The 26,758-nt window shown below is 44.2% G+C and overlaps 5 protein-coding genes across 47 annotated transcripts in view; 3 read left to right on the top strand and 2 right to left on the bottom strand.

The window, feature by feature from the left end:
- Positions 1–26,758, top strand: part of igsf5b (immunoglobulin superfamily, member 5b) — a 39,644-nt gene that overhangs the window by 5,369 nt on the left and 7,517 nt on the right. For 5 of the 7 annotated variants that reach the window (XM_040189220.2, XM_040189236.2, XM_040189252.2 and 2 more), the window contains exons 1-3: positions 21,360–21,539; positions 22,365–22,450; positions 23,771–24,076. In XM_040189220.2, coding sequence (XP_040045154.2) covers positions 22,402–22,450; positions 23,771–24,076 — 355 coding nt within the window. In that variant the 5' untranslated portion in view covers positions 21,360–21,539; positions 22,365–22,401. Of the gene's footprint in view, positions 1–21,359; positions 21,540–22,362; positions 22,451–23,770; positions 24,077–26,758 lie in introns of those variants that run through there. The other 2 variants (XM_040189228.2, XM_078108847.1) reach the window with 2 other exon arrangements.
- On the bottom strand, positions 971–4,344 carry hmgn1a (high mobility group nucleosome binding domain 1a). Of its 4 annotated transcripts, none has more exons than XM_040174462.2 (6): positions 4,157–4,344; positions 3,075–3,098; positions 2,336–2,365; positions 2,198–2,233; positions 1,961–2,089; positions 971–1,857 (listed from the first exon to the last, which is right to left on the bottom strand). In XM_040174462.2, the coding sequence occupies exons 1-6, from the start codon at positions 4,172–4,174 to the stop codon at positions 1,768–1,770; spliced, it is 327 nt and encodes a 108-aa protein (XP_040030396.1). In that variant the 5' UTR covers positions 4,175–4,344; the 3' UTR covers positions 971–1,767. The 4 variants fall into 4 exon arrangements, with proteins under 4 accessions (XP_040030396.1, XP_040030379.1, XP_040030387.1 ...); XM_040174445.2 differs by having other exon boundaries at positions 2,198–2,239; XM_040174453.2 differs by having other exon boundaries at positions 2,336–2,368.
- Positions 4,486–7,130, top strand: get1 (guided entry of tail-anchored proteins factor 1). 4 transcript variants are annotated; one of them, XM_040174408.2, is made up of 5 exons: positions 4,486–4,680; positions 5,599–5,764; positions 6,226–6,293; positions 6,515–6,629; positions 6,815–7,130. In XM_040174408.2, exons 1-5 carry the CDS (start codon positions 4,486–4,488, stop codon positions 6,886–6,888), a joined length of 618 nt encoding a protein of 205 aa, XP_040030342.2. In that variant the 3' UTR covers positions 6,889–7,130. The 4 variants fall into 4 exon arrangements, with proteins under 4 accessions (XP_040030342.2, XP_040030354.1, XP_040030364.1 ...); XM_040174420.2 differs by having other exon boundaries at positions 4,496–4,676; XM_040174430.2 differs by lacking the exon at positions 4,486–4,680 and adding an exon at positions 4,734–5,075.
- LOC120817786 (lebercilin-like protein) lies at positions 7,128–11,264 on the bottom strand. 2 transcript variants are annotated; one of them, XM_078108835.1, is made up of 7 exons: positions 9,905–11,264; positions 9,449–9,691; positions 9,115–9,252; positions 8,688–8,757; positions 8,485–8,609; positions 7,925–8,036; positions 7,128–7,750 (listed from the first exon to the last, which is right to left on the bottom strand). In XM_078108835.1, the coding sequence occupies exons 1-7, from the start codon at positions 10,115–10,117 to the stop codon at positions 7,422–7,424; spliced, it is 1,230 nt and encodes a 409-aa protein (XP_077964961.1). In that variant the 5' UTR covers positions 10,118–11,264; the 3' UTR covers positions 7,128–7,421. The 2 variants fall into 2 exon arrangements, with proteins under 2 accessions (XP_077964961.1, XP_077964968.1); XM_078108842.1 differs by lacking the exon at positions 9,115–9,252 and having other exon boundaries at positions 9,905–11,116.
- Positions 11,228–20,439, top strand: sh3bgr (SH3 domain binding glutamate-rich protein). Of its 30 annotated transcripts, none has more exons than XM_040174399.2 (11): positions 11,228–11,446; positions 12,321–12,506; positions 12,642–12,722; positions 13,293–13,382; positions 14,491–14,670; positions 15,211–15,261; positions 15,911–15,934; positions 16,336–16,362; positions 17,673–17,699; positions 18,786–18,847; positions 19,757–20,439. In XM_040174399.2, exons 1-10 carry the CDS (start codon positions 11,402–11,404, stop codon positions 18,801–18,803), a joined length of 729 nt encoding a protein of 242 aa, XP_040030333.1. In that variant the 5' UTR covers positions 11,228–11,401; the 3' UTR covers positions 18,804–18,847; positions 19,757–20,439. The 30 variants fall into 30 exon arrangements, with proteins under 30 accessions (XP_040030333.1, XP_077964982.1, XP_077964985.1 ...); XM_078108856.1 differs by having other exon boundaries at positions 15,214–15,261; XM_078108859.1 differs by lacking the exon at positions 16,336–16,362.

The following is a 26,758-nucleotide window of genomic DNA, read 5'->3' on the forward strand; positions in this document are numbered from 1 at the left end:
CTTTTATATCTAACAAGAAATATAAAACATAATGTTCTTCCTGATGTTAGTCAGTTGTTCTTCCGGCCTGCAGCAACCCTAACTTTACGAAATATAATATTTAAGTGATGTGACTTCACGTCAATGGATCAACAATCATAATTCAGTAATACATGTTTCTGCAAACGGCCGCCTTATTCTTTTTAACAACTTAATATATCCCAAATCAGACATATAATCTTCTCTATTTCAGAAATAGCATGTCGATACGATTTATGACATCAATATTTCTCAAATGTGTGTCATGTGAAGGGAATATGTGATCACTAGTTGAAAACCAATTCAAAGGTTCACTCGTATTGAATTTGCCAATCCTCAGAATTACTTTTCCCTCCCAACAAACAAAAAGTTTCTCCATAAAAATATAATTGGTGTTCTGTAATTGTTTTTCATGTATTCCCTGACAGACCTGTACCATGGTAATTGTTATGATATATAATTGGGAAACTGCCCCGAAAGCCTAAAAGTTCAACGTTTACTGTATGTTATTTACATGGTGTATACTCCAAAAAATTTGAAATGTATTTTACTTTCACAAACACCCGGTAGTATTTTCATCAAAGAGCCGCATTTTTTGGTGAATCCCCATTCCAACCCTGTGGAGTGTTATGCAACATACCAAAATTCTTCAATAATAATGCTGACGTTGGTTAAAAACGTAAACAAATGACTAGAGTAAACATTTAGAATTGTGTATTTTATCTGACATAACTGCAATAGAATATACATCAAATAACTAGACACTAAATAAAGTAATTTCATTTCTAACAATGAAGTTAATCACATTATTATCTATATATTACTGATACACAGAACTTCAGTAGTCCTCTTATAAAATAGAATCGAAAATGGATTATTTAGCATCACACACTTTTTTGGCCAAACACGTATATCGTTAAGAGAGAATTAACGTAACATTAATGCTAAACACATTTCAGAGGAATTCCCACTTTTAATTAGCATTTTATATTCATAACAAAAACATTTTTTGTTTTTTTGTTGCTTTTTTTAAAAATTGAGGAAACTGTACATTGGAAAAGAAATCCCAAAGCCGCGATGTGTATATTGACAATTATGCGCGTTACATTTTGTAGACTGAGGTGAAGATACAGTAATAAAAAAAAAAGCAAACGATAAAATGAGTGATAAGCTCTGCAATGCATTTTGTTTTGAGCACAGACAGTATGGATTAGTCTAATCGTTCTCAAATGTACCATCACTGACAGCATATAAAAACAAAAACATGTCCAGTACTAATGAACGTGACTAAAGTGAAAATTGTGAACAAGACTCTGCTTTGATCACAGCTCGAACTTTCAATCAGCCTATTTCCTATCAAACACATAGTATTACAATGTATTAAATTCCAAACAGTACAGGCTACAAAAATCCCTCAAGACACCTGGGGGATGTTTCAGGCGAACTCCCCCGAAGTTGAACATTTAATTAATTCCTGATAGAGGCACAACTTCATGTCATGCAGAAAAACTACAACCTAAAAAAGGCTAGATAAAATCAGAGAAACACGAGAAAAATAACCCAACATCATGACTGAGAAGCCGTGAAACTGAATGGAATTTGTGGTCTTAAAAAAAAAAAAAAAAGCATTTCTGCAATCAGATGCCTAAAAACATAAGTCTTATGAAAATAGTAGATAAAAATATTCTCTGCATTGTACAAGAAACGAGGTACAGGGAGCCCTGGCAAGCGAGTCTTGGGGTGTCACCGCTACTCTGCATCTTTATCTTCTTCTTCCTCCTCCTCGTCGTCCTCCTCATCATCAGCCTTGTCCTCGGCATCGTCTACTGCTGCAGCCTTCTGAAGGATGGAGAAAACATACAACATTGTCATTTCGCTGCCCGTTGAATATTGTTGCAGCGCAAACTTGGCGAGCGCAGAGAAGAAAAAAAGCTTACAATACCTCCTCAGCTTTTCCCTCTCCGTTCTCTGCAGGTGCGTCTTCCTTCTCAACCTCGGGCTCTTCTTTCTTCTCCACCTCGGGCTTTGCTTTTGCTGGAGCTTTGGCTGCTTTTTTGTTCTTAGGAGGTGCCTACCATGTCAAGCACAAAGGGAGCGGTGTAAAACACTGTCAAATGCTCGCAACAGGGATATAAACAGACATTAAAATCAAACAGCGCTCTGGCTTCACTTGGTTTACCTTTTTCTTTTCTGGCAAAGGTTCTGGCTGTGACTTCTGTAACTGAAATACACAAGACAATTATTAGCATGTTACACAAACAAAATAATGATCGGATGAATAAAATATGCACTAATTTCATCAAAATGCAGAACTTACCCCTGACAACCGTGTAGATTTTCTCTGTGGCTGCTGAAGAACAAACACAATAGTTTAGTTGTTTGAGAGTCCCAGATTCAGAATTGCACAAATGTTTAATTAAACTAGCATTTGTAACAAAGCTTTGAAACACATGAGCTAGATTATGAAGTTGTACTTTTAAAAAATACAAATGCTATTTCTAAATTGGCCATAACTGTGTAAACTGAGTCATGTTTCCATTCATTACTGGCCCTCTACAGTGAATGGTTAGCGTGACGCTACATAGCTTATACGGTCATCGTGGGTGCAAAGGTGAATTATTACTATGAGGGATTTGGTAGCAAAATACCACAGACCCAACATGATATGTTTGACCCAAGAGAATCTGTGAGGGCATCACGCAATTTTCACTTTAGCATGTGGGCACCCTAAGGGTTAAGAGATAAGAAATCTATTTGGGGGGGATGCGATAAACAGCGCCCTCTAGTGTACGTGAGCCCAACAGACTATCCGGGTTTGGAAGACAAACTGTACACTTTAACGACGTTGTCGTCCTTTGCATCCCAGTACCGCCGCCTGCACGGTTTGAACTGGGCCGCATGAAGTAACATCTAAAAAAAAAAAAAAAAAAAAGCAGCCCGTATCCAACAAAGACTTGCGCTTCGTCGCCACAGAACTCGGGACATAATGTCCATTTGGGTGCAGGTTGGGGATGTCAGCGTCAGCTTTGAGGCAGCCGGAGGAGCCGGATACTAACCTCTGAGGCGACGTCGGAGCTGGACTGGAAGAAAGAGAGAGACAAGGAGAAATAAATTAAAAGGGAAAAAAAAAACACGAACAGCCATTGACGAGGGCGATAATGTGGGCGTGTAGCGCGTGGGGGGATGGGCACCTCTCCCTCCCTCGAGTCACAAAGACATTATGCAACCTTTAAGTGGGGAGGGGAGCAATAACACGATATTTTATCTACTCCTGGTTTATTCCCGCCACGCATAGCACCATTCCCGAGGTGGACATTTTTGTTGAGGAAGAATATGTGTAGCGGGGGGCGCTGCTGGATAAGGTGAAAGCTGGGAGAGACCAGTCCTCTCTCCGCGCTTCCACATCAATGGCTCCGCTTCCATGATGCCAACGCGACTGAGCCTTCCATAACAATGTTATTATTTTTTTTTAAAGGCACGACGATGCGGTCTTGTTAGAAGCTAATAGATATTTGGCTTTCTTTTCTAAGACAATTCAGCAGTCATGACGCGCAGAAATGAGAAAGACGCCTCGAAGCAGCAGCTTTGCAGTCCGCGATCAAGGACTAAAAATATTAGAAATAGGACAAAGCAACGGGGAGAGGACACGTCGACATGAACGGAGGGTAAATAACCACGTTCAAGCAAATAACCCACGACTAGTTTAATCCAGAGGCAAATCTTGTCCTTTTTAATAGCAACCTGTTCATCGACGGTGGTTACACCCCTTTGTCTGATGTCAGCACACGGCGAAGACTAATAATTATAAACCAAACCACCGCCATATTTAAGGTTTTAACAAATCTGCCGCCAATTAGTCGAAATGGAGCATATACGCATTTTTATGCCCCCCTCCCTCCCGATGGGAACGCGCGTTGTGCTGCACCAAGTAAAAAGGCGCCACTTCCCTGTATCAACAGGGTGGACACGACGGACCTCGTGCACGCACATGGACACATCGTAGCGAGCACGTATAACGCTACAATGAAGCGCATGCACCGCGACGAATTTATGTCTTCAAATGTGCTAAAATAGCAAATGCATTAAAAATATGGCATGTAAAAAGCATCTCACATGGCGTACACGGTCTCAAACTTACTTTAGTTTTCCTTCCCATTGTTGCGGAGGTTGTAGGACTGATGGGTGTGAAGATAACGACGCAGCCTTTCACTGTTTTGGGGAAAGCTTTTTTTTTTTTTTTTTAAAGCGACGTGGGTCAGCTGTACACCTCAGCCTTCACCTTCAGAGTCGTCTGTAACTTACCATTAGCCTTCCGAGCTGTACTAGAACCACCTCGAACCGGATTGGATCAGGCTCTCTGTATATTTTATCCCTTATCCTACCAACCCCGCAGGGAGAGACTGTCCCCCGCCCCTCGCTCCCGGTGATTGGCTTCGCGGCCGAGGCAACGCGATTTTGAACCACAACATGTTACCTGTGTGGGCAGGGTGGCGTGCCAATCAGTCGGACCGGGCCTGCGCTCACTTTTTAATCGCCCCGTGCCCAGGGTGCGTGCAAGGAAGAAGGCAGAAAAAAACAACAACAACCACGTACATGTTTGGGGCATTAGATGCGAGATGCACAGGCGCGAACAAAGAAATATCCAAACAAAGCTCCTTGTGTGTGGGTCGTCTTCTTGGTTTTGTTTTGAATACCCAATGCACACGGGCGTCACGTATACATTCTATATGGGAGGATGAATCCCACAGAAAAGGATCTCACTGCGACGCATGTCTTACTAATCAACACGGACGGTGCACACGTGGGACAATTGTACATTACAATCTTATGTTGGAGGTTTTACGGGCGTTGTAATACGCAAACGTTAAAACAAATGTGGCCACTGCCGTCGTAGGAACGACGTTGCTCGTAATTAAACCGCCATTACCAGAATAACCAGAACGGCCTAATTACTTATGCAACTTTCACTGTAACGTCGCCCTGCTGCTGCAAGCTCCACCGCTGCTGAGCGGAGAAACAAACATGGCGGCCGGCTATGCGTGGCTCCTTGTGCTGGGGTCGGTTTTTTTGTGCAATCTCATGAAAATCCTCCTGCCGACCATATCCTCGTTCGTGAGTAGGACCCTCGAGCACATCACGCGTGTGCCTTAAAGGCACGCGCTGAAAGCGATAACCCGTGTCGTGGAGCGCGGCCCGACTCGCGTCGCGTTAGCTTCGTCTCACAGTCGGCAGGCTGTTGTTGACGAGCGTTAGCTTAGCTTGTAGCTCGTGGCTAGCTACCGGTGTAGCTAACCGTTAGCTTTAAACAGCCTAGCTACAGCCAAGTGGGTTGGGTTAACCGGGATCCTGCTTTAACGGCGAACATGTTGTGCCACATAATTGTTCAGAAGTCAAAGGGGGGGTGTCGTAACGTTGGGAAACTGTGGCGTTACCTGCTAAAGAACATATCCTAAATAAATGGAAATCTAAATGGCGGTCGATATAATAACCACCTTTAATTTTCCAGGAGGACCATTGAGCTCCCCATAAATGAATCAACAGTTTTGTTTACTCAGTAATAGTCTCTCTGCTTCTTTCCAGCTCTCGAAGATGGTGCAGAAAGATGCTGAGCAGGAGAGTGAGATGAGGACCGAAGTCCAGGAGATGAAGAAGGAGCAGGCCTCGATCAGCATGATGGATGAGTTTGCTAGATATGCCAGACTCGAGCGCAAAATCAACAAGATGACAGACAAGCTGAAAACACATGGTGAGACACAAAAGTAAAACATTCCAAACATAATATCTACGTACAGCAACAATGTCTCAACAGTTATGGGACAACTTCAACACAAAAGTGTTAATTGCAGGTGCATTTGTTTTGTATCTGTGTTCTTGTTATTCAGTCCAGCCCATAAAGGTTCACAGATCAACCAAAAACCACCATCCGTTACACTGAAGTGGTTACTGGGTTAGAATGAAACACGGGGAACAGTGGGAACAGCTGAGCAAAGACTGGTAGTGATTGGAAGTGATTTTATTTCTCTTGAGGTCAACCTGTAAAAAAAAAAAAAAGTATATTCAACCTGGTTAGCTGCATCAAAACTGGTTAATCATAAAAAAATGTTTGTACCTTCTACAAGCGTGTGACTATTTTCTCTCCAGCCCTTGAGTTTGCTCTTCCGCTCTCATAGAGACTCTAAAAGCGCTGTATTTTCTGACCTTTTGCAGTGAAATCGAGAACAGCGCAACAAGCCAAGATGAAATGGGTGGTGAACATCGTCTTTTATATACTGCAGGTAGGTGGGAACCGTGAGAAGCACAAATGCAATTGATTATAGATTCTCATTTCTTAACTGTGAGGGACACACAGCTACTCAAGTACCAAATACGTAAGTACGGACCATCTGTTTGACACACAGCCACGTTATTTGCAAGTAATTCTGACCCATTTACGAGGGGAATATGAAGCTAATAAATAACTTTAGCTAATTATATTGACATTTATTTTATTTGCCAGGCGGCTCTGATGATCTCCTTGATATGGAAGTATTACTCTGATCCTGTGACAGTGGTCCCTAGTAAATGGATTGCCCCAGTGGAGCGCCTGGTGGCCTTCCCAACAGGAGTTGCAGGTAATTGTGTTGTTTCTTTATTTTTGATAGAATAAAAGAAAACCATCCAAAACCCTTCTATAATTATATAGTATATAACTATAGACGTTTTAATTGGTAGTTTGTTGTAATGATTGAGAAGATGCTGATGTGTGTGCCTAGGTTGCTTTACTCTGGTGATGGATTGAGCTGTTCCTTCCCTTCAGGTGGAGTGGGAATCACATGCTGGCTGGTGGTTTGTAACAAAGTGGTTTCGCTGGGTCTCCATGCTGTCAGCTAGAGGGTCCAACGCTCCGGTTCTCTTAACGTGTCGCTAAAAATTCAGTTGATGAAAGCCTTTATTTGTGTTAATTTATTTTCTGCCACGTCAGGCCACTGTGTAATTGTCTGACTCATATTGCAACTTGTTTTTTGGGGCTTTGAGAATTTTTATGTTTTTGAAAATGTTTTGACAGAATTGGACCAAAAGAGTGGTTTTGAAATGTTGAGATTCCTTTTTAAGAAAATAAAACATCAAGAAAAGATTGTAATGTTATTATTATTTCAATTGAAAAAGACTAAAACAATGCATTTGGTCAAACAATAATTCATTCAGAGGAATACTTTATACTTAAATACCACAACATCTTTTGCCACTACAGACGAAATCTCCTTATTCCTGTTTCTTCTTTATGTGGCAGCAAGTGTTTCTGACATTCGAGAGCTCCGCTCTGATGTCTAGACACTAAATCATTGTCTTTACTCGGCTCTACTCTCTCTCTCTGCCTGCTTCACCTCTCCTGGATCTCCTTCTCCCCAGCTGGAGGACAAAGTTCACAAATCCCAATGCTGGTGGTCTCCACCTTGATTGGGCTCCTGGTGGTTGGAGAAGGACCTTAAGTCCACTCTGCTGTGGACGGGTATTCCGTTGTACAGGTTCTCAATTGATTGTGGGAAGATGTGTCTGATTTTTGAGAGCTTGTATTCTTTTCTCTCGGGTTCAGTCAAATTCAGAGACCGGTTTGATATCGGGGACGTCTGGCTCTCGTGTCCCTCTGTTTTCTGCTCTCCTTCCAACACCCTAACCTCTTTGGCTTTGGCACACTCTTCCTCCGTTTGATGTCCTGAGCTCCCTTCCAAACAATTACTCTGATCACTGGTGTCTGAAAACATTTTAAAAATAAAAATAAAAATACTGCACAACTTGCATGAAACACACCTGTTTAGTTCCATTAAAAAGACGCCATAGTAAGTGTCCTCTTCATGGTGTGCGTTGTCTTTCCTGAGAAAGTTGTTGGTGGATTAATACCACTATGGTGCTATGAATAAGTGCTCACCTGCACATGTCTCAGTTTCCCTTGGGTGATCCACTTCTAATGAAACTTTTTCAGCAACCTCTTTCTCTGGATTTCCTATAACCAACGACACCTGCACTGCATTGTGACAACGCTGAAATGATATAAAGGATTTATTGGTGAGAGCAAAATCTTAAAAATCTTGGATAATAAAACAAATGCATAAATGACTAAAAATATGAATTTCAATACCCTCCAGAAATATAGATTGATAATTGATTCATTTGAATGTATTTGCCTCAATACCTCATTTGTGTCTAATAGAACTTGGAAAGTGAGGCTAGGAGGTTTGATGAGTTTGCACATTTCATGTTTAAGTCCTTTCCAAATTAAACGACCCATGTGAGCCCCCCACAAATGAGACGACAAGAGCACTATATCAAAGCAGGATTGAGCCCATTAAAGCTGGGGGTGCAAGTGTACAGCAAAATAAATACATCCATATTTAATAAAGTATGATTAAAATGTTGATGCAAATATCAGAAATTACTCATAAAATAAAATAGTTTTAGTGGGCAGCCCACACAGTACTTAAATGCTACCTGGTTCCCAGACCTCCCCAGCTCCTCCAGCCTCTCCTCCGTCTCCGTATATTCTAAGATCGGAAAACTCCCGACCGCTGTGGGGAAGACCAATCCATCTGTTTGAACCATCTTGCTTTTTCTTTCTGTATATCCGAAAAAAAATCTCTGATGAAACTGAGACACAACAAATGCAATATGACCAAACTGAAAGTATTATTTACCTTTTTTGGAAGGTCTTTTTCGGAACCTGTGGGAGTAGATGTTGTGTGTTTCCAGTACTCGCTCTCTATCCTGTAAAGGGCAAACAAAATATACTTGATATATTGAATCTACGTCTAGAAAATTCAATTCACCATATTTGGATTTTCAGGGTGATTGTAGACCACCAAGTTGAGAAAACACCATCAAACAAAAGCAACGAGCCCTCGGGTGGCGTTCGCTAATCCAAAAACGAATGGAAAACTCAAACGTAGTCTGATGTTAAGTAGAATAAAGCAAACATTGTCATTATGGGATGCAATCCCCTGCATAACTGCTACCACCACGCTGAAGGGCCTGCAGAATAAACAATACTGTATGTTAACAAGGATTAGGGTATGTTTAGTCCTGTAAAGAATATCGCCTGGGAAACAGGTCTGTGGGACTTACTTGGATTCCCTTGTTTAACTGACTTATTTGCCTTTGCAGATGGAAGGATGTGTTTCTCGCCTCGCTGATCTTTCTTTGTTCAGTAGCTATTTGTCGACTGAACGAGGCTCGGCACAACTCAAGATTCTTCTCCAAGTCCTAAGATAGTGCGTATAAGAAGAAAAGCGAATGAACACGCGCAGTTTATTTGTGTTGACATCCACACATTTCTAAGTGATGCTATGAGATCTGCACTCTCACCTGACTACCCCAGAGATATTTAACTTAGACCAGTATCCTATTTAACTCAAACCAGTATCACCCACCACTACCCCACCCTCCGGCTCCTCCATACCAGTATCCGCTTGTCCTTGTCCTCCAGCACTGCAGAGGCCCAGGTTAGCCGGATGGTGAGTTCCTCCCTCTCCAGCAGGCTGTGGTCCTGACTGAGCTGCTGCAAGTGTTGGAGACCGGTCTGTGTGCGCTGCAACTGGTCTTCTGTACTTTGTAGCCGCCTTGCAAGATTGTCACGACAGGCGCGGACCTCGCGGAGCAACCCCTGCAGGCCGCGGGCCTCGTTGCTGTGGTTTGTGAGGATCTGGGAATAGGAATGGCGTCAAGAGGAATGATTGAAAAAATGCTGTGGTGCTAAAAAAAAAAACATTCACAGAGGAACTTTTAATTGAATCTCAAATGGGAGCAGATGTAGGGGAAATGTTTCACGCAGATGAAGCAATTCCCACCACAAGCCATTTTTATGGCCAATGATTCAGATGTGAGCGGTGATACCAAAAGGACCAAACCAACCAACCTGGGAGAAGCTGCTCTTGGACTCTTGGAAGTGCTCCAGCGCCACCGTGTGGTGATGCTGGAGCCTCTTCAGCAGCTTGTTCTCCGTCCTGGCTTCGCTCAGCCTCCGCTTCAGATCCCGCACCTGGTTATTGAGGTCACCGATGCAGTTCAAGTCGGCGGACAGGATGCCCGGCTTTGACACCTGCTGGCGCTTAATTGGAGGCAACTTCATAACATTGCAGTTTGCAGCGTGGTTTGTCTTTTGCTTGTTGGGCCCTTGTGATTTTTTACCTAAAGAAGAGAAAAGCACACAATAGTGTGAATTTCATCATCATGTATACGTTTTGTACGCATAGACAACACAAGTTCTATCCCACAGCTAGTGAAGCATGTTTTAAAAAATGCCTTTTTTTCTTCTGCACGTGTCTGATGTCTCTGCTTTTGGGCCCTTGTCTGTAAGCGTGTCATCCTGGTCTTCAAAGTCAGATGTGTAGTTTGATCTATTTGAGTCACTTTGCAGTCTGCAGGGAGAGGACCATCTGGAGGTGTCACTGCTGGATATCACAACATCACTGTCCCCCTCCTTCACGTGAGCAACATGCCGCTGGCTCTGCATCACTTCTTTACTTCACTTCCTCTCCTCTGGAAAGGAAATCCCTAATTTTACAGAAAGTAAATGTAATTTATGATGGAAATGATAATTTACCAACAGCTTTCAAGGGTGAATAAACCAATTTCATAGTGATTTTCTGAGTTTAATCAAATCTATAACTGTTGTTTAGAATTGAATAAGAAAAACCTTTGAACATTTCCTCCATCACAATTTCTTAGGTGTATTGCTGTCGCCTGAGACAATAAAAGCATCATACCTTTACATGCAAATAATCTGTCTCTCCTGGTGCAGGCTGCTCACAGTGGAGGTCATTCACGTGTAAGCTAGCTAGCTAGCAGCGAGGCTAACGGTGCATCGTTTAAAAACGGTTGCTAGGGGCCTCTTTTGAAATGACTGAAAAACCACCACGGTTGTCACGGTAACCAGAGGAAACATTGTTTTAAAAACGTCTCAAAACTTCGAGGGAAACCGTTTCTGCTTCAAAACATGAAATGATGTTTAATGATTAATTGAAATGTCAAAAGATAAATAAAGGCACCTAATATTTGTCGCCCTAAACGGGCCCGAGCGAAGCCCGACAGCCTGTAGTGGCGGTCAGTGCTATTTCTGTCCATATATGCACTCGGCGGGGGACATGAGGACGGACTCCACCGTCCCCCCACCCCCCGCGCGCCGACGGACAGCTGAAGTTGCCAATCAGCCGGTGTGGTGCTGCGCCTCGAGGGGCCGGAGCCGCCAATCCAGCGCCAACGGAGCCAATGGACCAAAATAGCCGCAGCAGTGTGTGTGTGTGTGTGTGTGTGTCCGTCCCGGGTGAGCTCTAATAATAGAGGAGGCCGCCTGCTCCTTTAAGACCCTACTCGTTGAACAAGCCTGCTCCGCGACACTTATTGTAACGAAAAAATGGTTATCAAAGTGTTTCTCGCGTCCGCGTCGGGGTCCACGGCGGTGAGTATTCGGCCCGTTCCTCTCGACCCCTCCACCACCACCACCACCAGCACCACCACCTCCCTCCGAGTTGGAGACACTAAAACCGAGCAGAACTTTCCCTCACACCGACCAGAAGAACACTTGTCTGTGATTTGTCGCATAATGTTGAGTGGCGGATGCTTAGTTGTATTCTTCGGTGGTGTTACGGTACTTTTAGTTACCTCGCAAGTCGATGCGATTCACAAAGGGGAACTTCTTTATTGTTGTTTTTTACCGCAGGGGCTCCAAAAGTGTTTCGCAGCCCCGGAGCCCCGATACGGAGAGAGAACCGGTGTCCGGCCCTCACGAACAGCCTGTCGTCGCAGTGCTTGTGATCAGATACATGTTGGAGTAAATGTTTACGCACTATAGAGAGGCGGAATTCATCTTCTGGATGGGCTTTTTGACAAAGCTAATTAAGCACAGAGGTGGCTGACTTGCGTGGTGTCCCAGCATTGAAAGTCTGGTTCTGTCCTCCTGGCTGCATTTTGTTGGGATTAAAAAAAAAAGAAATTACCAAATTAGTAGATTAGTAGATTATTTGTTTGGTCTCATTTGTAGAAGACCATCACTTTAACCATGGAGCCAAACGGATTTCTTCCTGTTACGTTTCCTGCCAAACCAGCAGTCCGAAATAGCAATATATCCAATCTGCAGCGAGATATTTGCCGACTAATTAAATATCAACATAGTCATTGTTTAAGTTTGGTGCAGGGGGACAGTTAGAATCATTAAAATCAAATTTCCATCTTTGAAGGTAAACATAAAAGCCGTTTCCCCCCTCACAACACGCTGTGCAATCTGCACAGATTTTCTTAAAACCAGTATGAAATTTGTCTCCTCCGCCTCCCAGATCAAGAAGAAGCAGCAAGACGTGGTCGGCTTCCTGGAGGCCCTTAAAGTGGACTACGCTCAGCTGGACATCGCCTGCAACGAGGACAACCGCATGTGGATGAGGGAGAACGTCCCGGAGGAGAAGAAGCCCGCCAACGGCATCCCCCTGCCGCCTCAGATCTTCAACGAGGAGGACTACTGCGGGGTGCGTGCGCAGGCGCGTCTTTGGCGCTCTTTCGGTTTACCGGCATTTGTAAATAAATCCGCACGATGAGTGAAGGCGGAATAGAAGATGCGGTGAGCTGCTAAAGGACGTTCTCTTTTCTTTTTTTTTACGCAGGATTATGAAACATTCTTCGATGCCAAGGAGGACAACGCGGTGTATTCCTTCCTGGGGCTGCCTCCTCCTCCCGGGTCAAAGGTTGGAACTGTTTTATTCTGAACTAAAAAAAATGTCATTTTATCCCCGTTATGACAGACTGTAAATCTGCTGTGTAGCGGAACAAAAAGCGTATATATTGTTTCTGCTTGATAAATCACTTCAACTATGTATGGAATATTAATTAAACAATTTCAAAGTGTGCATGGGGCTTGAAATGAACATCGAATAGCAGTAAATATGATAATGATTGTTTTTATTACTATGTCATGCATACATCTCGCTTACAGCCCACGTGGGACAGAAACATCATTTAAACCTAATCCACAATGCTGCACACGCATCTCCGTGCGGCACAACGCAGCCTGACAGCCCGGGAAGCGCCGCACAACGCACATCGTCACGCCGTCAGATCGTGACGCCCGTGACAAAATTCATGGGCACTGCAACGGATAGCGCGTGTATACAGATGAAACCTTAAACCTGTTGACGTTAATGCAAATCTTGTGTTTTCTGAGCAGAGGGGACATATTGGCTGGCGATCTTGTGTATTTTCAAGCCCTGATTCTGTGTGACGCACTTTGGTTAAACCGGATCATTTCATTGACCCAGGAGGCAGGACAGGCCGAGACGCCTCTCGCGGTTGAGAACGGGACCCGCGGCGATGAAGCTAATGCCGAGGAGAACCTCGATGAATCAATAGTAATGCCGTCGATACTTTCACCCCCTCCTAACCCCCCCTCATGTTTCCTCTCCTGTGTGTCTTAACTTTTCCTCTCCACCCAGCCGACAGTAACTTCTCTCCATACCCGTCGACCTGAGCGCACTCTTAACTTCCTCTCATCACAGCTCACTGTTTTGGGAGTTCCGCACATTGAGATATAATTGGTTTTCTTTTGTAAATTTTTTGTGATCTTATCCAATGTGAACTTAAAAATCAAAACAAAAAGCATGTATTGTTTTCTATTCTTTCAGTCACCTTCTAACATTTTTCCTCCCAAACGATAATCCTTGCTGGTCCTGTCATTTCACTGCAGCACCTGCAATGTCGTCGTGTCTATTCAGCGCTTCATGTCGAGGATCTGTAACTGCATTTTGACTGCTCGAAACCTAATTTTAGATTTGTCTGATTTGACATTTTGACCTGTAAGATTGAAACTATTTCTGCCCTTCCAGTGTACAAGGTTTCTCGTCACAGATATCAGATTACAGATGTCTACGGTTCTGCTACAGATATCTGAGAAGTGAACTACGGATGTGACTCTTTCCGGTTTCAGACATCTACAATTTAATTTAGACATTTAGGTCGAGATCTGAATATACAAAAGACATTTTTTCACGTTCTACAGTAGAATCTAAATCCTGTATCAAACATCGTTAAAATGGAAATCTATTAAACTACAGCCATCAGCTGCTTAGCTTAGCTTAGCACAAAGACTGGAAACGGATGCAAACAGCTAGCTTGGCGCTGACTTGTTTAGCTCTCCGATGAAGTTGTTCATTCTGCGACAATCTGCCACATAACAAACTGTTGTCCAACTCTTCAACTTTGAGGCAATCAATTATTCTCACACGGGACAAAAAGGCGTTTTCGTAAAAGAAGTACCGACAGAAGTGCTCTCCACTTCTACCCCTCCTCTGTTTTATCCACAGGATTGCTGAAAACTCACCTTTGCAGTTTTCCGATCCTCTCCTACCGAGGAGCTGACCGTCTTTTTAGTTGTGGGACCGCTGCCTCGAACGACCGCTCACGTTCCAGCTCGCTCGTTTCCCCTGATCCTCAGTTGTTGTTTTTTCGCCTCCCTATAAGGAGGTTCCAGTGGAGGAGCGCAATGGGAATGCACACGGGGAGGAGGAGGAGCAGGTAGCCGACGGGGAAGAGGAGAGAGGTGAGGGTGACGAGGAGGAGGTAGCAGATGGAGAGACCGCGGAGGACGGAGTCACGCAAGGAGACGAGGAGGAAGACACAGACGGGATCACAGAAGAAACTGTAATTGCCCCTCAACTGCGATCCAACCTCCCGCCGTTTGGCCTCTCCTCAACTTCCCTGGATGTTTTGGATTTAATGTCTTCTCCTTCACCTTCCCATCATTCCCTCTACTGTCCCTTAAATGTCCTTTTCTACCATATTAAGGATTTCCCTTCACTTTTTGAGTGCCTGTGATCCTCGTACTGCAGTAACCCCCAAAATGTGTAACTCTCCTCTTCACCAATGGACATTTAACCTTTCCACCGTCTTTTGGTAACCTATTGTCTGTTTCTTTTGGGGTTTCCCACCATGTGTCTTTGTATGTCTTGTCTTCCATCCCATATTTCACTGCACATACCCGATTACTATTAACCACCTTGCTCCAGGTCTTTTCCCTCAGACTCCAAACTTCTCCTGTCTGTGGTTCAGTGAGCGTCTGTGGATGCTGTTGTGTTTTAGTGTGAATAAAGTTTGTGTGTGTGTGTGTGTGTGGGGGGGTTAAGTCCGTACTGTAGCACAGTCTGACATGTATGATGCTGATAGTTGTGTTTCTTTTGTCAGCAGGCCCAAGCAGAGGATGTAGAAGAGGAGGAGGAAGAAGAAGAAGAACAGGTAGGTTTATCAAAGGTTCACAAACACACCGATGTCTTCTTCTGGGGATCTGAACATCTCGTCTAAATCAATGATGACTAACAGATTAATAAGGTTTTTTTCAAAAGCGTTTTCTCAAGGTGCTGTGGGATTTTTCGTTCACAGTGGTTTTAAGAAACTCCCAGAGAATTTCCATTAATGAGGACTTCTCTTCCCCTTTTGACTGGAGTTACTTACTGAAACACGCATGCTGTTTTCAATTAATGCTCACGTGAAATTTGATGAAATATATATAACCCTTTTTCTTGATAATGTGAGCAAGTCTCAGCTGATCCAATGCAAACCTCTAACGTCCCACTCCTTTCCTTTTCAGTCCAATGGCATAGTATTTATTTATCCATGCATCCCTTGACTGTGCACAGGCATTTGAATGATTAACACTTTTTTTTGTAGCACTTAATATTAAATATTCAGATCAACCATTGTTTTCCATCTTCACACCACTGGGAAAAGCATATAAAGAAGACATTTGGGGTTTGTGTTCTGGTCCACTGATTCAATCGACTTAGCTGCATCACTTTCAGGGGTCCTGCTGCAGTCTTGTTCTTCGTGCACGGCCTTTGACCCCTTTCTTTGCCCTTTGTTTTTCTCTTGGTTTTGCTCCCTCCAGGAGGAAGAGGATTTGCAGTCGGAGGTAACTGTTCGTCGGCGATCGGCTCTTTCCGCGGCTCCTCCGCGTATTCATCGGCAGTGTGGGTTTGATGGTGCAGCGATGAGCGGAGGGCTGCTCTGGTTTCGGGGTGGGATGGGCTTGGCCTGCTGTTCCCCCTCATCTGTGTACTCTTTTTAATGTGCTCGCTTTCTCCGTTCTCCTCTCTCGCTCCTCATCACTTCTGCTCCCATCCGCCTCCCGCTCTTCCTGCTAACATCCCGTTCCTCATTTCTCCCCAGTTTCTGTAGCTGCCTCCAGACAACCTCAACCATCCCCATGTAGTTTTCCATTCCAAATCAGGAGACTTCTCCATAGCGCATGCCCGTGTTGCTCTTTTGCTCCCCACACAGCCGGCTGACCTGCTATCTGTTATTCACTCCTAGGAGGAAGAAGAGCTTCGGCAGCTTGAGGTAGATTCACTTGTTTCTTTATTAACCTGGCCCGATCATTCCTCAGTTTCTTTTTTACCGCTTCCTTCATCACTTGAAGACTGTCAAACATTCCCTGAAAAATGTCTCCTTCGCTGGATTACTATTAGACTTTAAACCACCAAGGAGTGACGAGTCAGAATAAGATTGAGGACAACACTGTGGGCCATACCAAGAGGTTTTTGCTCGCAACCTCAAGTGTGTGTCGTGTCCACTCACAAATGCAGTGATGATTGAAAGTATGACCTCCAGTGCTTGTCGTGACAACACTGCCAATGCAAGAATCAATTTAAAGAGCCTTTTTTAAACGTCATTAGTTTGGTACTGCATTGTAGTTGGTGTGCAATGGACTTAGAAGTTGACTTCTGCATCCCTGTTTGCATTCGCACAAGCACATAGACGCATAGACACATAGACACGCCTGAGCATGCACTTACACACAGGGATGTCCTCTCTCTCTTCTAGAGGAGACATGTCTCTCAATTTTGTAAAATCTTGTTTTTCACACATGCACGTTAACAGTTCCAGTTTGATTGACTAACTTAAAAGATCTCTGAAAAGTGTCCCCATGCTCTCCAGATGAGAGAACAATGACTCAGTCCTCCGTTTCTGCACTTACGGGAACACCTGCGGCTACATTGAGCACCACACACTCCCAAAGCCAAACCTATGCGTTATATCACACATTGTGTTCTTACACGGTATGAGGCTATGAGGGGCATGCTTGCTTTGTTGGGACTCGTTTGTGAAGAAAGTGACGCGTCTCGACGTTCTGCTTCTAACTTAAACTTTCCAAGTGAATTTGAAATGGACCAGACAGCAGGATTAGAAAAGACCAAGCAAAAGTCCAGTTGATAAAATGTCCTTCGATGTGTGAAAAGAGCTCCACCTCTCTCTGAGACATTCCAGCCCCCGGCCTCATTTTCTTGTCCTGTATGCTTCAGTGCTTTGCCTCGCCTTCTTTGCTCGCCACCTTTGTCGTATTGTCCCGATTCTCTTGCAGGGGCCAGACCAACAAGGCTGTGAGGTTGTTTCTGTGGTTTTAGGAGTCCTGTGTATTTTAGGCCGGGTTGAATTTCGGGTCCTTCTTTGTGAGCTGCATGGATTTGTTGCTGATGGTGTGCCGCATGAGAAACACTACAACATTCTCACTTGAACCGTTGGATTCAGTGTAGTATCAAAAATGCGAGTCCACATAGTGACCATCTGTTCTGAAGGACGTATAACCGTGATCCTCTTGCCCGCTGTGTGACATTAAATTACTAAACGCCACATGTTTCCCTCTTCTGTAGGAAGAAGAAGAGGCTGAAGCACAAGAGGTATGTACATATATTCTGTTTTGTGGATGCGACAAGGTCCAAAGAGCATGGCTGAGATGGAGCACTTCATGTGGTTTTGCAGCAGTAGGAGGGAAAAAATACCCACAGAAAAATATTTAGTAACGTCAGATGACCCGCTGGGTTGTGAACCGCTGCCTAATCTGTTTCCAGGTCACGTGGATCAGTGCGATAGCATCTTTAATTCGTACCACAGGATGGAATCAAGTGATTGTGGCGTCTTATTATAGAAAATGACGTCAACTCCCTTTTGTCCGTCAGCGCGAGTTGTTTACTGAATCCTCCCCTGCGGTGCACCGTCTTGAGCACCACCCTGGTCTCACTTAGGTCACTTGGTAATAAACAGAACCCTGTGGGGGATTAGCTCCCTCTCTCTCGCCCCCCGCTGTGGGCCGCACCTCTCTCGGGTTACTTCTTCTCCATTTTTAACCCACCCGCCCCACAAACACCAGCACGCGAAGTCCTCTCGCCTCGCTGTCATCCGGACCGCGGCATCACGCGATCCCTTGTCTTCTCTTTTCTTTTAAGAAGAAGAAGGAGACTTGGAGGAAACACAGGTGGTGTTACAGCAAGAAGGTCAAATACATTCTGTCACATCTGAACAGCTGCCTGTGCTTGAGATGCCTCCAGGAAATGTTCTTCTGCTCGTATTAAGCTTGTGGATATGTGGGGGACACAACACACTTTATTCAGACTCCGTTACTACTGATTTTAGAAGAGCAATAAGAAAAAAGACAAGCTTTCGGCTCTTTTTATTCAATCTGTTTGAGGAATCATGATTGCTTTTAGTTTGTGCAACAAACTAAGTAGATCCAACGGTACCTAATCTGTTTGTCTTAAGTCCACTGAGGTTACAGCCAAACTCACTGACTGGGATCTGACCCGGGGGCCCGGGACGACGTGATCACACAACAAGCAACACACACTGCACCAAGTCTTACTGAATTATTCAATGTTTCTAAAACCTAAGCGGCTATAATCCCATAACAACTCAAAACAGTTGAAAAAAGCAGATTTGAACAGATTCTTGAGAATTTGTCATTCATACGTGATTCTTTCTTTTAACAGGAGGAAGAGACTGAGTAGTTAAAGCCGAAGGACCTCGTTGATGCCGACCTGCTACTATCCAGGTACAACATCTCTCTCTCTCTCTCTCTCTCCCCCCACAGCTTCATGACGGTGCTGTTGCTCCGCCACTGGAGGGCAGTAGCACATTGTGGGAATTAGAAACACCGGAGCACCAATAGGGTGTTGCTCGGATTATTGTCATTTATATAACCAGATTAATTAAACTGTGTTTTGCTTTTGTGTGGCTCTTGACCCTGCCATTAAATCAAAGGCTAATAACAAACGGTTACTCGAACCCCCTCTGCTTTATCCTCATTGTGTCCTTTGCCTCTGAAGCAGCGGTGTAGCATTCACTGCCACGTAACGTTCTCCCCTTTACACACAAGAGGCACGAATCTCACGCTGACGCTCTCCTTGCCTCATCGGGGTGTTCTCCATTGTGCTTTCGTTTGTTTATTCCCGTCGACTTGCACTTTGAGGTGTTCACTCGGAGGTTACACTAAATAATGCAGAAGCTTATTTACAAGGGACGGCCACCACTGGCTCCAGCCAGCACACAGGCTCAGTGAGCACACTCCATGCGGGGGGGATCCACAACACAAAAACATCCCAAAGTTCCTCTTTTTTTTTTTTTTTTTGTTCCTCTGAGGCAGTGATGATGATGTTGATGATGATAATAATAATCCTCATCTTCAAAGCAGGTCTTTAAGTCCCTCGCCGCATGTCAGGCGTCAGTGACCTCGTGCATTTAGGGCCACAGAGCGAGCTTCTCTTCCCTCAACTGTTTCTCCCAAACCCTGCGAGCCCCTGTCACGCCTCGTTAGCGGAGGCTGCTAAGTGAGCTTCACACGTGCCCCCGGAGCAGCGGGCGCGCTGGGTGGCACCGGCGCAGCAGCCACCGCAGACCGTCTACTGGAAAATGTGTGACCTCGTTTTTTTAGCTTTGTGTCCCGTTTTTCCTTGTGTTTCAGCCCGAAGGAGCCTCCCGTTACGTCTCTCCCCGACCCCTGACGCTTGAACCCCTGCACCTCTCCCCGATGCCCCACTGGACCCCACTGGAAACTGTCCGTCATGTGCTCGAAGGCGCCGTCCAAAGTGAAAAGTCCTAACCCACATTTGCCCCACAACCCTCTTCCCTTTTGACTGCAATGTTGACTTAATTTTTATATTCTGCATTTAGAGACTGTAATGAAAGTGTGCAGAGTAGCCTAGAGGTTGTCTGTTTTAATGAGTAGATTTTGTAAAATGCAAAACAGTTATTTTGTTAGACTCACATATTTCTCATGTTTCACTTATAGAAATCCTAGTTTTCTAACTCAAACAGACAGTGACCTTTACAAAGAATATTACCGTGGCATTTCTTAGCTAGTGGCCTACTTCAGATACAAAGGTTATCTTCTGTGTTCAGCAGTTTCACCAATGTCGTGCCTTGTCGACTCTTTCCACCAAGTGAATGTATAAATGCAAAGTAAGACTTCTAACGTCCACATGAGAAAAGACTATGCGTGTATTTCAAACTACGCCACCGCCGCTACAATTACGTCTTCCGATACTGCTGACGAATCAATGCACTTTGTTGAATGAGGAGTGAAACTTGTGACTAAGTCTTGGATGCAATAGGAAATGCAATAAAATAGACGTGGTATAAAAATAAGCCTCAGTGGTTCTATTCCTTTATTTTGTACAAAGCTGTATGTTGACATATTTATAGCTCAGTGGGCCATTGTGCAGGGTCAGCAGCCCACAGCCAAACAGGAAAATACTTAAATGCTTTGTCCATAGAGATCCCGGGAAAATGAGGAGGGAGGCACACGACACCATAGAAAAATATATTTAGCAAAGGCATTGTACTTTACAACACAAGTTGTCAACAGGGTATACTGGGCTGTAGTACGTTTCCGAGAACATTAAGGCGTTTACTTTGGTCATTTAAAAAAAGATGCAACAAGCAGCTCACTGGTATTAACAAATCTGTGTTCCTCATTTTATAAATGACCCAAAAAAACATACAATAAAATGCTTTACTAGCCAAACGTTGTTAAAACAAGACCTGTTAGCAACACAATGAGCGAGGTTGCATGCTAACGCTAACGCGTTGAGGTGTAGCACGTATAATGTTTACCATCTTCACCATGTTATTTCTGCTCATTGCCGGCTTCAATTTTATAATTAGCGCCAGTAGTTGAGGGGCCAAACTAACCTTTCAGTGCTTGTACACATTCATTTTGGCAACTTGCTGATACTACCAACCCGGAAACTGAAACTTGTGATTCAACTACTCAGATGTCACATTCTGTCCCAATCAAAAACTTCACCAAAAGCCCCAAACTCGTAGTTACAAGCAGTATTTCCTGGGGAACATGAATGTTGTTGAGATAGTTCAGGCTGGTCCAAAGAGGTGGACGGACTGACTACACCAACACTACCTGCACCTCTTACTGTACATCTGACCCGTTTACCCAGCTGATACACCATCCATGTGTGTCCAAAGCCATTGATTTGACGAGGGCGGAGGTCCGAGGCCCCCCCCGGGAACCGGGGACTTACAAGGTTCTATTGTGTGCCGTGTGAGCCACTCTATATTTACCTCAGTGTGTAGTGTAGTTAAGTGTGTAGCACGGGGCAAAGTGCGCGCTGAGTTTGGTAATATTTAACAGGACAGTTTGGGGTGACATGGCTGTGCACCAGGTACCACCGAGGTAGTATCCGCCGCGTGGATCCCCGAGTGCTCGACCACGGAGACGGCAAACTGAGGTGAGGCACATGAACGCAGCGGCGTCGATGGTTATTTGCGGTCCAACTTGAACTTTCAGAAGCTGCTGCTCGACGCTGCGTGTGAAAGAAATGGTTGAGAGACAGGTGCATTTTTACCATGTGAAAGATCTCAGGGATTTTACTGGGTAACTATGTAACTGATATGAATGCAATTGAATTGGAACTCTTCACAGTGCTAAATGATAACTTTCTTATTTTATCGGCAGAGATCAAGAAACGGATATCCCAGCTAAATTAAAACAAATTTGAAATAATATATTTTTTTTCATCCTCCGAAGCCAAGAACACATCGACCCTATGCTGTATCTTTTAATTCAACTATGTAAAGCATTGTTTATTTAAGTTTACAATTAATATTATTATAAACCCTGTTTATATAAACAAGGAAATAAAAAACAGATGACCATATTGCATACAAAAACTCTTGACAAGAACTTTTTGAGTTATAAAAATGTTCAATTTACTTCTCATATACAATAAACACATATTTTATTGCATTGCTTTATTTTGTGACAAAAAAGATAATTTGTAAAATGTTGCTTAGAAAGACAGGGATGCACACGGATAAGTTGAGCTAATAATAAATACAATTAATTTAAATCCAACAAAATAAAAGCTCACTTGTATTTATTTGAATTCCAGGTCAATTTAAAATATTCGGTGGGAACGGTGATGGCATCTTGTGTTTCACATGTAGAAAGATTTCCCCCCTAAATGTCGAAGGCTGGCATCACTGAAGACTTGAGATCACGATCCTCTTCTGTAGGGTAATAACTTAGTTATTTTTATTTCCTGTCCGTTCAGCATTGAACAATGGATTGACTGGATCAACTGATGAAACATGGACATCATTCATCTGCTCCTGCTCCTACTGTCATGCATAATTCAAGGTGAGACCTTGATTGTAACAATGGGCCAGTGATGTACTCGTACTATCGGCCGTATTCAGAGGTTTGTTGTGCTCGATATAAGCATTTACCGGTACATCAGAAGGCTTAGTGATCCATCTTCTTCAGAATAGTTTGGTTAAGTTAATTTGATTTGGACATCGTATGGAAGCGCTAGTTCATCACAGTAGGATGAAGACAGTGGTCAGGCAGAGTCAGTGCTTCATGGTCCCAAAAGGAGCACGTCTAAATGCCATTTTCTAATTGCAGTGCAAAGAAAAGGCCTTATTGGCAGGCCTCGTTATTTATCAGGCCCAATGTTCTAAACAGATGCTTAATTTATGTCTAACTGTAGATTTTATTTGCATGTAAAAGTGTTTACCCTGAAGAATGCTGCAGTGTCCTTTTACCAAAATATACGGATTAATCTGCGTTCTCCCACTTCTGTTGAGAGCCACGGTGTTTAATTCTCTTCTTTTGTCTCTTTATGCCCCAAAGGCTTTCTTGTTCTCTTTGTCTCTTTCCGTTTTTGCTCACTCTCTTCATGTCTTGAATGTAATTGGAAATGTGTTTGAAAAGTGACGCACACTGACCGTCCTTTGTAGTTTTTGTGTTGAACGATAAACCTGAGCGATTGCCTCTACTTGCTGGTTACTCATTCTCCAGCCTCGTTAGGGGTTTTCTTTAACGCATCGACTTCCATTTATCCCCCTGGCTATGTTATTATTTAATCTAAAATTATCCCCAATATTTTGTTAGTAATTCTTTTTCCAAAAATGTAATGTCAATTCTTCTAAAATGTCTTCCTTGTGCACTTACCATTTGAATGTTGTTGACCTGTTTGGGTTCACAATATAGATCACTTGTGTGTTTCCCTTCTACGAGGGATTTTCTGAAAAGGTCAAAAGTGATTTTGCATTACTTTTATACACAACTGGTCTTATTCGCTCTTGTTTAAGGACTAGTTCGAAAAGGTTGAGTATATGATGGTTGCCTGGCAACCTCACTGTTAATGACAGGACTGGAAACAACAGCGTCCTGCTGGGAAATAGTCTCTCCCGTAATGCGCAGTTAGCTTTTTGTATGGATTACACAAACAAGATGTAAGGCATTAACTAGTGAGCTTTGGACTTGCATATTTGGTGTGAGACATCAGAGCGGAATCTATCGTCCCAACTCTCAACAGCAAAGCGAGTACGTTAAGTGCATTTCCCAACTATTTATTTCAGGTACATTAGCAGCAGTGTTGGTAAGTTTTACCTTGGGGCTTAATAAACATGGAAGGACTAATGTATTTTATTTCCGTCTCTCGTCGGTTGTCAGCAGTCCGAGGTCAGGTGACGCTGACACCTGAAACACTAACGGTCCTGAAAGGAAAAGAGGCCCGGTTTACCTGCAGGCCCTCCCTCCCCGAGTGGACCGTTATGGTGTGGCTGATGAACGGCAAATCGGTTCTCACCATCTCCAATAAGACGGGTGCCCTGAACACTGTCCACCCAAATGTGACGGCCGAGCAAAGCGGAGACGGCTGGGTGTTGGTCATCAACAGGACGGAGAGGCACAACGAGGGCTCAGTGGTCTGTGATCTCCAGGGTATTACTACGAAAACAGCAAGCCTGTTTGTACAAGGTCTGTACAAGGTCTGTTTCTGTGCTCCGCTCAGGAATACGCACATTCTTGCTATAGTCTAGAATATAGTCTTGAACTATATTATACTATATAGAACTATAGTCTTGTGCGCGCGCACACACACACACACACACACACACACACTGAACGCATTGAACAAAAACAAAACAAGCCTATTTGGACTCAACTGTTGCAGTGTGAGCGCGTGCAGAAACACACTCAATTTAACCTTGACGAAACGAAAAGGAGGTAAATAAAAGGACTACACTGTAGTTGTAAAAACGTATTGATTCTGTCGACCCACCACACAAATCATTCTTTAGTCTGTATTTTGCATCCGAATTCAAGGCACTCGTCCTAATTATGGGCTTTTTTTTATTGACTTGAAGTGGGGATTTAAGGATTGTAGTTTTAGCAACAGAAGAAACACCCCAATGATCAATCACGGTGAATATCAGGGGGGGGGGCGGAGGGGGTCATTTGGGCCTGTGAGGTTGGGTACAGTTGCCCAGGCGTGTTTGATGGTCTCTGTGACATTGTTGATGACAGTGTGGATGGTGTTGGGGATTGGAATTGATTGGCCTTCAGTTATAAACACCCGGCGGAAAAGTGCTGGACTGCTGTGAGCATGCCAGGCAGAGCAGGATTTACAGGCCTCCTCTCCCAAGAGTCAGGACTCTGTGAGAATCAGTAGCTCGCTGCAGTTCTGATGATGTTGATATCTCAAGCTGAAGAACACTGCAGTGTTCTGACTTCCCCGATTGGGATGACAAAGAAAAAAATGTCTAAACAAGCGAGTTAGAGAAGATTCACTTAAATTGGCCGGACCATTCATGGACATTTTCATACCCACACACAATTAGAGATGATGAAAAAAAATGATTAGTATTGGTGTGGAGGTCAGGAAAGGTGAAGCAATTTCCTCCTTTTTGCTAGAGGGAGGAAAGCCAGGCTTATTATTTTTAGCACAAAGAAGGATGTTTCAATGTTTAAACTTAATTAAAAAAAGAAGGTTCAAAGTCGTTTCAAGTTCAAGACTGCTTAACGAAAAAATGCCACATTTTAGAAAATTATTGACACATGCTTCCCCACTCGATGCTGCCGTTCCAACTCCCAAGTAGGTGACCCGCCTCAAGCTGGACCAACAACTACAGCGAAGCTCCAAGAGCTGCAGTGTGAGCAGACTGAATTGAACTGAAAGAATCAGCGCACAAACATCGTCTCTGTTAAAAACCTTGAGGACATAAACCCATGACCCATCGCCTCCGATATATTAGGGAGAGAGCCTCCGTTGCTGCCAGCGCCACAAATCCCCGCTGACACATGCAGCCATTAAAAGTGGTGCATGGTGAATCAGGCCCTCTGGTCTGGATGCAGAGGATCACTGCGGCCTGACACGGCCTCTGGATTAATCGTGCGTCCTGGCACGGCCGGTTAACAGTCAGCAACTCTGCCTGCGATTTGTGTGCTGCGGCTTCAAATAAACTGTTGGAGCGCAGCCAGGAATCCACCGCCGCCCGGGGGGGGGGGGGGGGGGGGGGACTCTGGGTGCTGTCATCCGCGCGCCCCGATTTAATTGTCCAACGTGAAGATGATTTAAATGTGACAACACACTCATGCTTGCTGCTCCTGCTCTCCTTATTTCTCCGTCACACACACACACACACACACACACACACACACACACACACACACACACACACACACACACACACACACACACACACACACACACACACACACACACACACACAAACAAACACATACACACTTGAGCAAATCAATACGGTTGCATGCGCTGTTGACTCCGACAGGGTCTGCAGTGAAGGCCAGAGCTGCAGAAAAGTCTCCAATAGAAATCAGAGCAGATTGAACAGCAGAAGAGTAGAAGCACAGCGCCGTTCTCGTTGGAATAAATTCACCCGCGGGGCGAACGTTATATGGTTTTCGTAAATGGACAAAACGTGTGCCGCTTACACAGCAAACCTCGAGACGGACATGTGAAAGTGTTTGAATGCTGCCCTCCGAGGACCCCTGCTGAAGAATCAGTGGCATTAGAGTTATCTGGGGGCGCTCAGCCTCAGTCTGCCACAGTGATTCACCAACCTTATGGAACCGTACTCCTGGGGTAACTTAAATGGAAGCTTTGGGAGAGAGTGCTGGTATCGTTCCTTTCTCTATTCAGATCTATCAATCTCCCCCGGAGCCCCTCGTCAGTCAGTGCAAATGAGGCTGCTGGTTTTTCCTCGCCAGCCTCCATTTTCTAAGAGCAGACCAGAGTCCCTTTTTATTAGGGTGGTATGTGGTCGGCTGTTTATGAAAAGGGAGAGACAATAAGGCGTTCAAAATTGCAGAGGATTTGAACCCGAATCAACACAGACGTGTCATTCGCTTTTGTAATTATCTTTCTGTCTGTAGCAATAGTCGGTTGCATTCAGAGCCTCTCATTCTGCCAGACAATGGACTTCACATATGAGATACTGTATCTCCCTCGGCCTTAAGTGGCTTATTTGGCTGGCAGGGAAGAAGATGAAAGGGAGAAGAGGCGAAGGATTTGAAGCAATTGAGACTTTGAGACGCGCGATCAGCCGCCCGGGACGAATGATAAATCCGTCTTTTGTAAGCGAGCAGGCGAATTGGAGACGTGCTGCTCACCTTTGGGTACAGACGGGTGGATGCAAC

This window comes from Gasterosteus aculeatus, chromosome 1, assembly GCF_964276395.1.
Source record: "Gasterosteus aculeatus chromosome 1, fGasAcu3.hap1.1, whole genome shotgun sequence".
Classification (NCBI taxonomy): Eukaryota; Metazoa; Chordata; class Actinopteri; order Perciformes; family Gasterosteidae; genus Gasterosteus; species Gasterosteus aculeatus.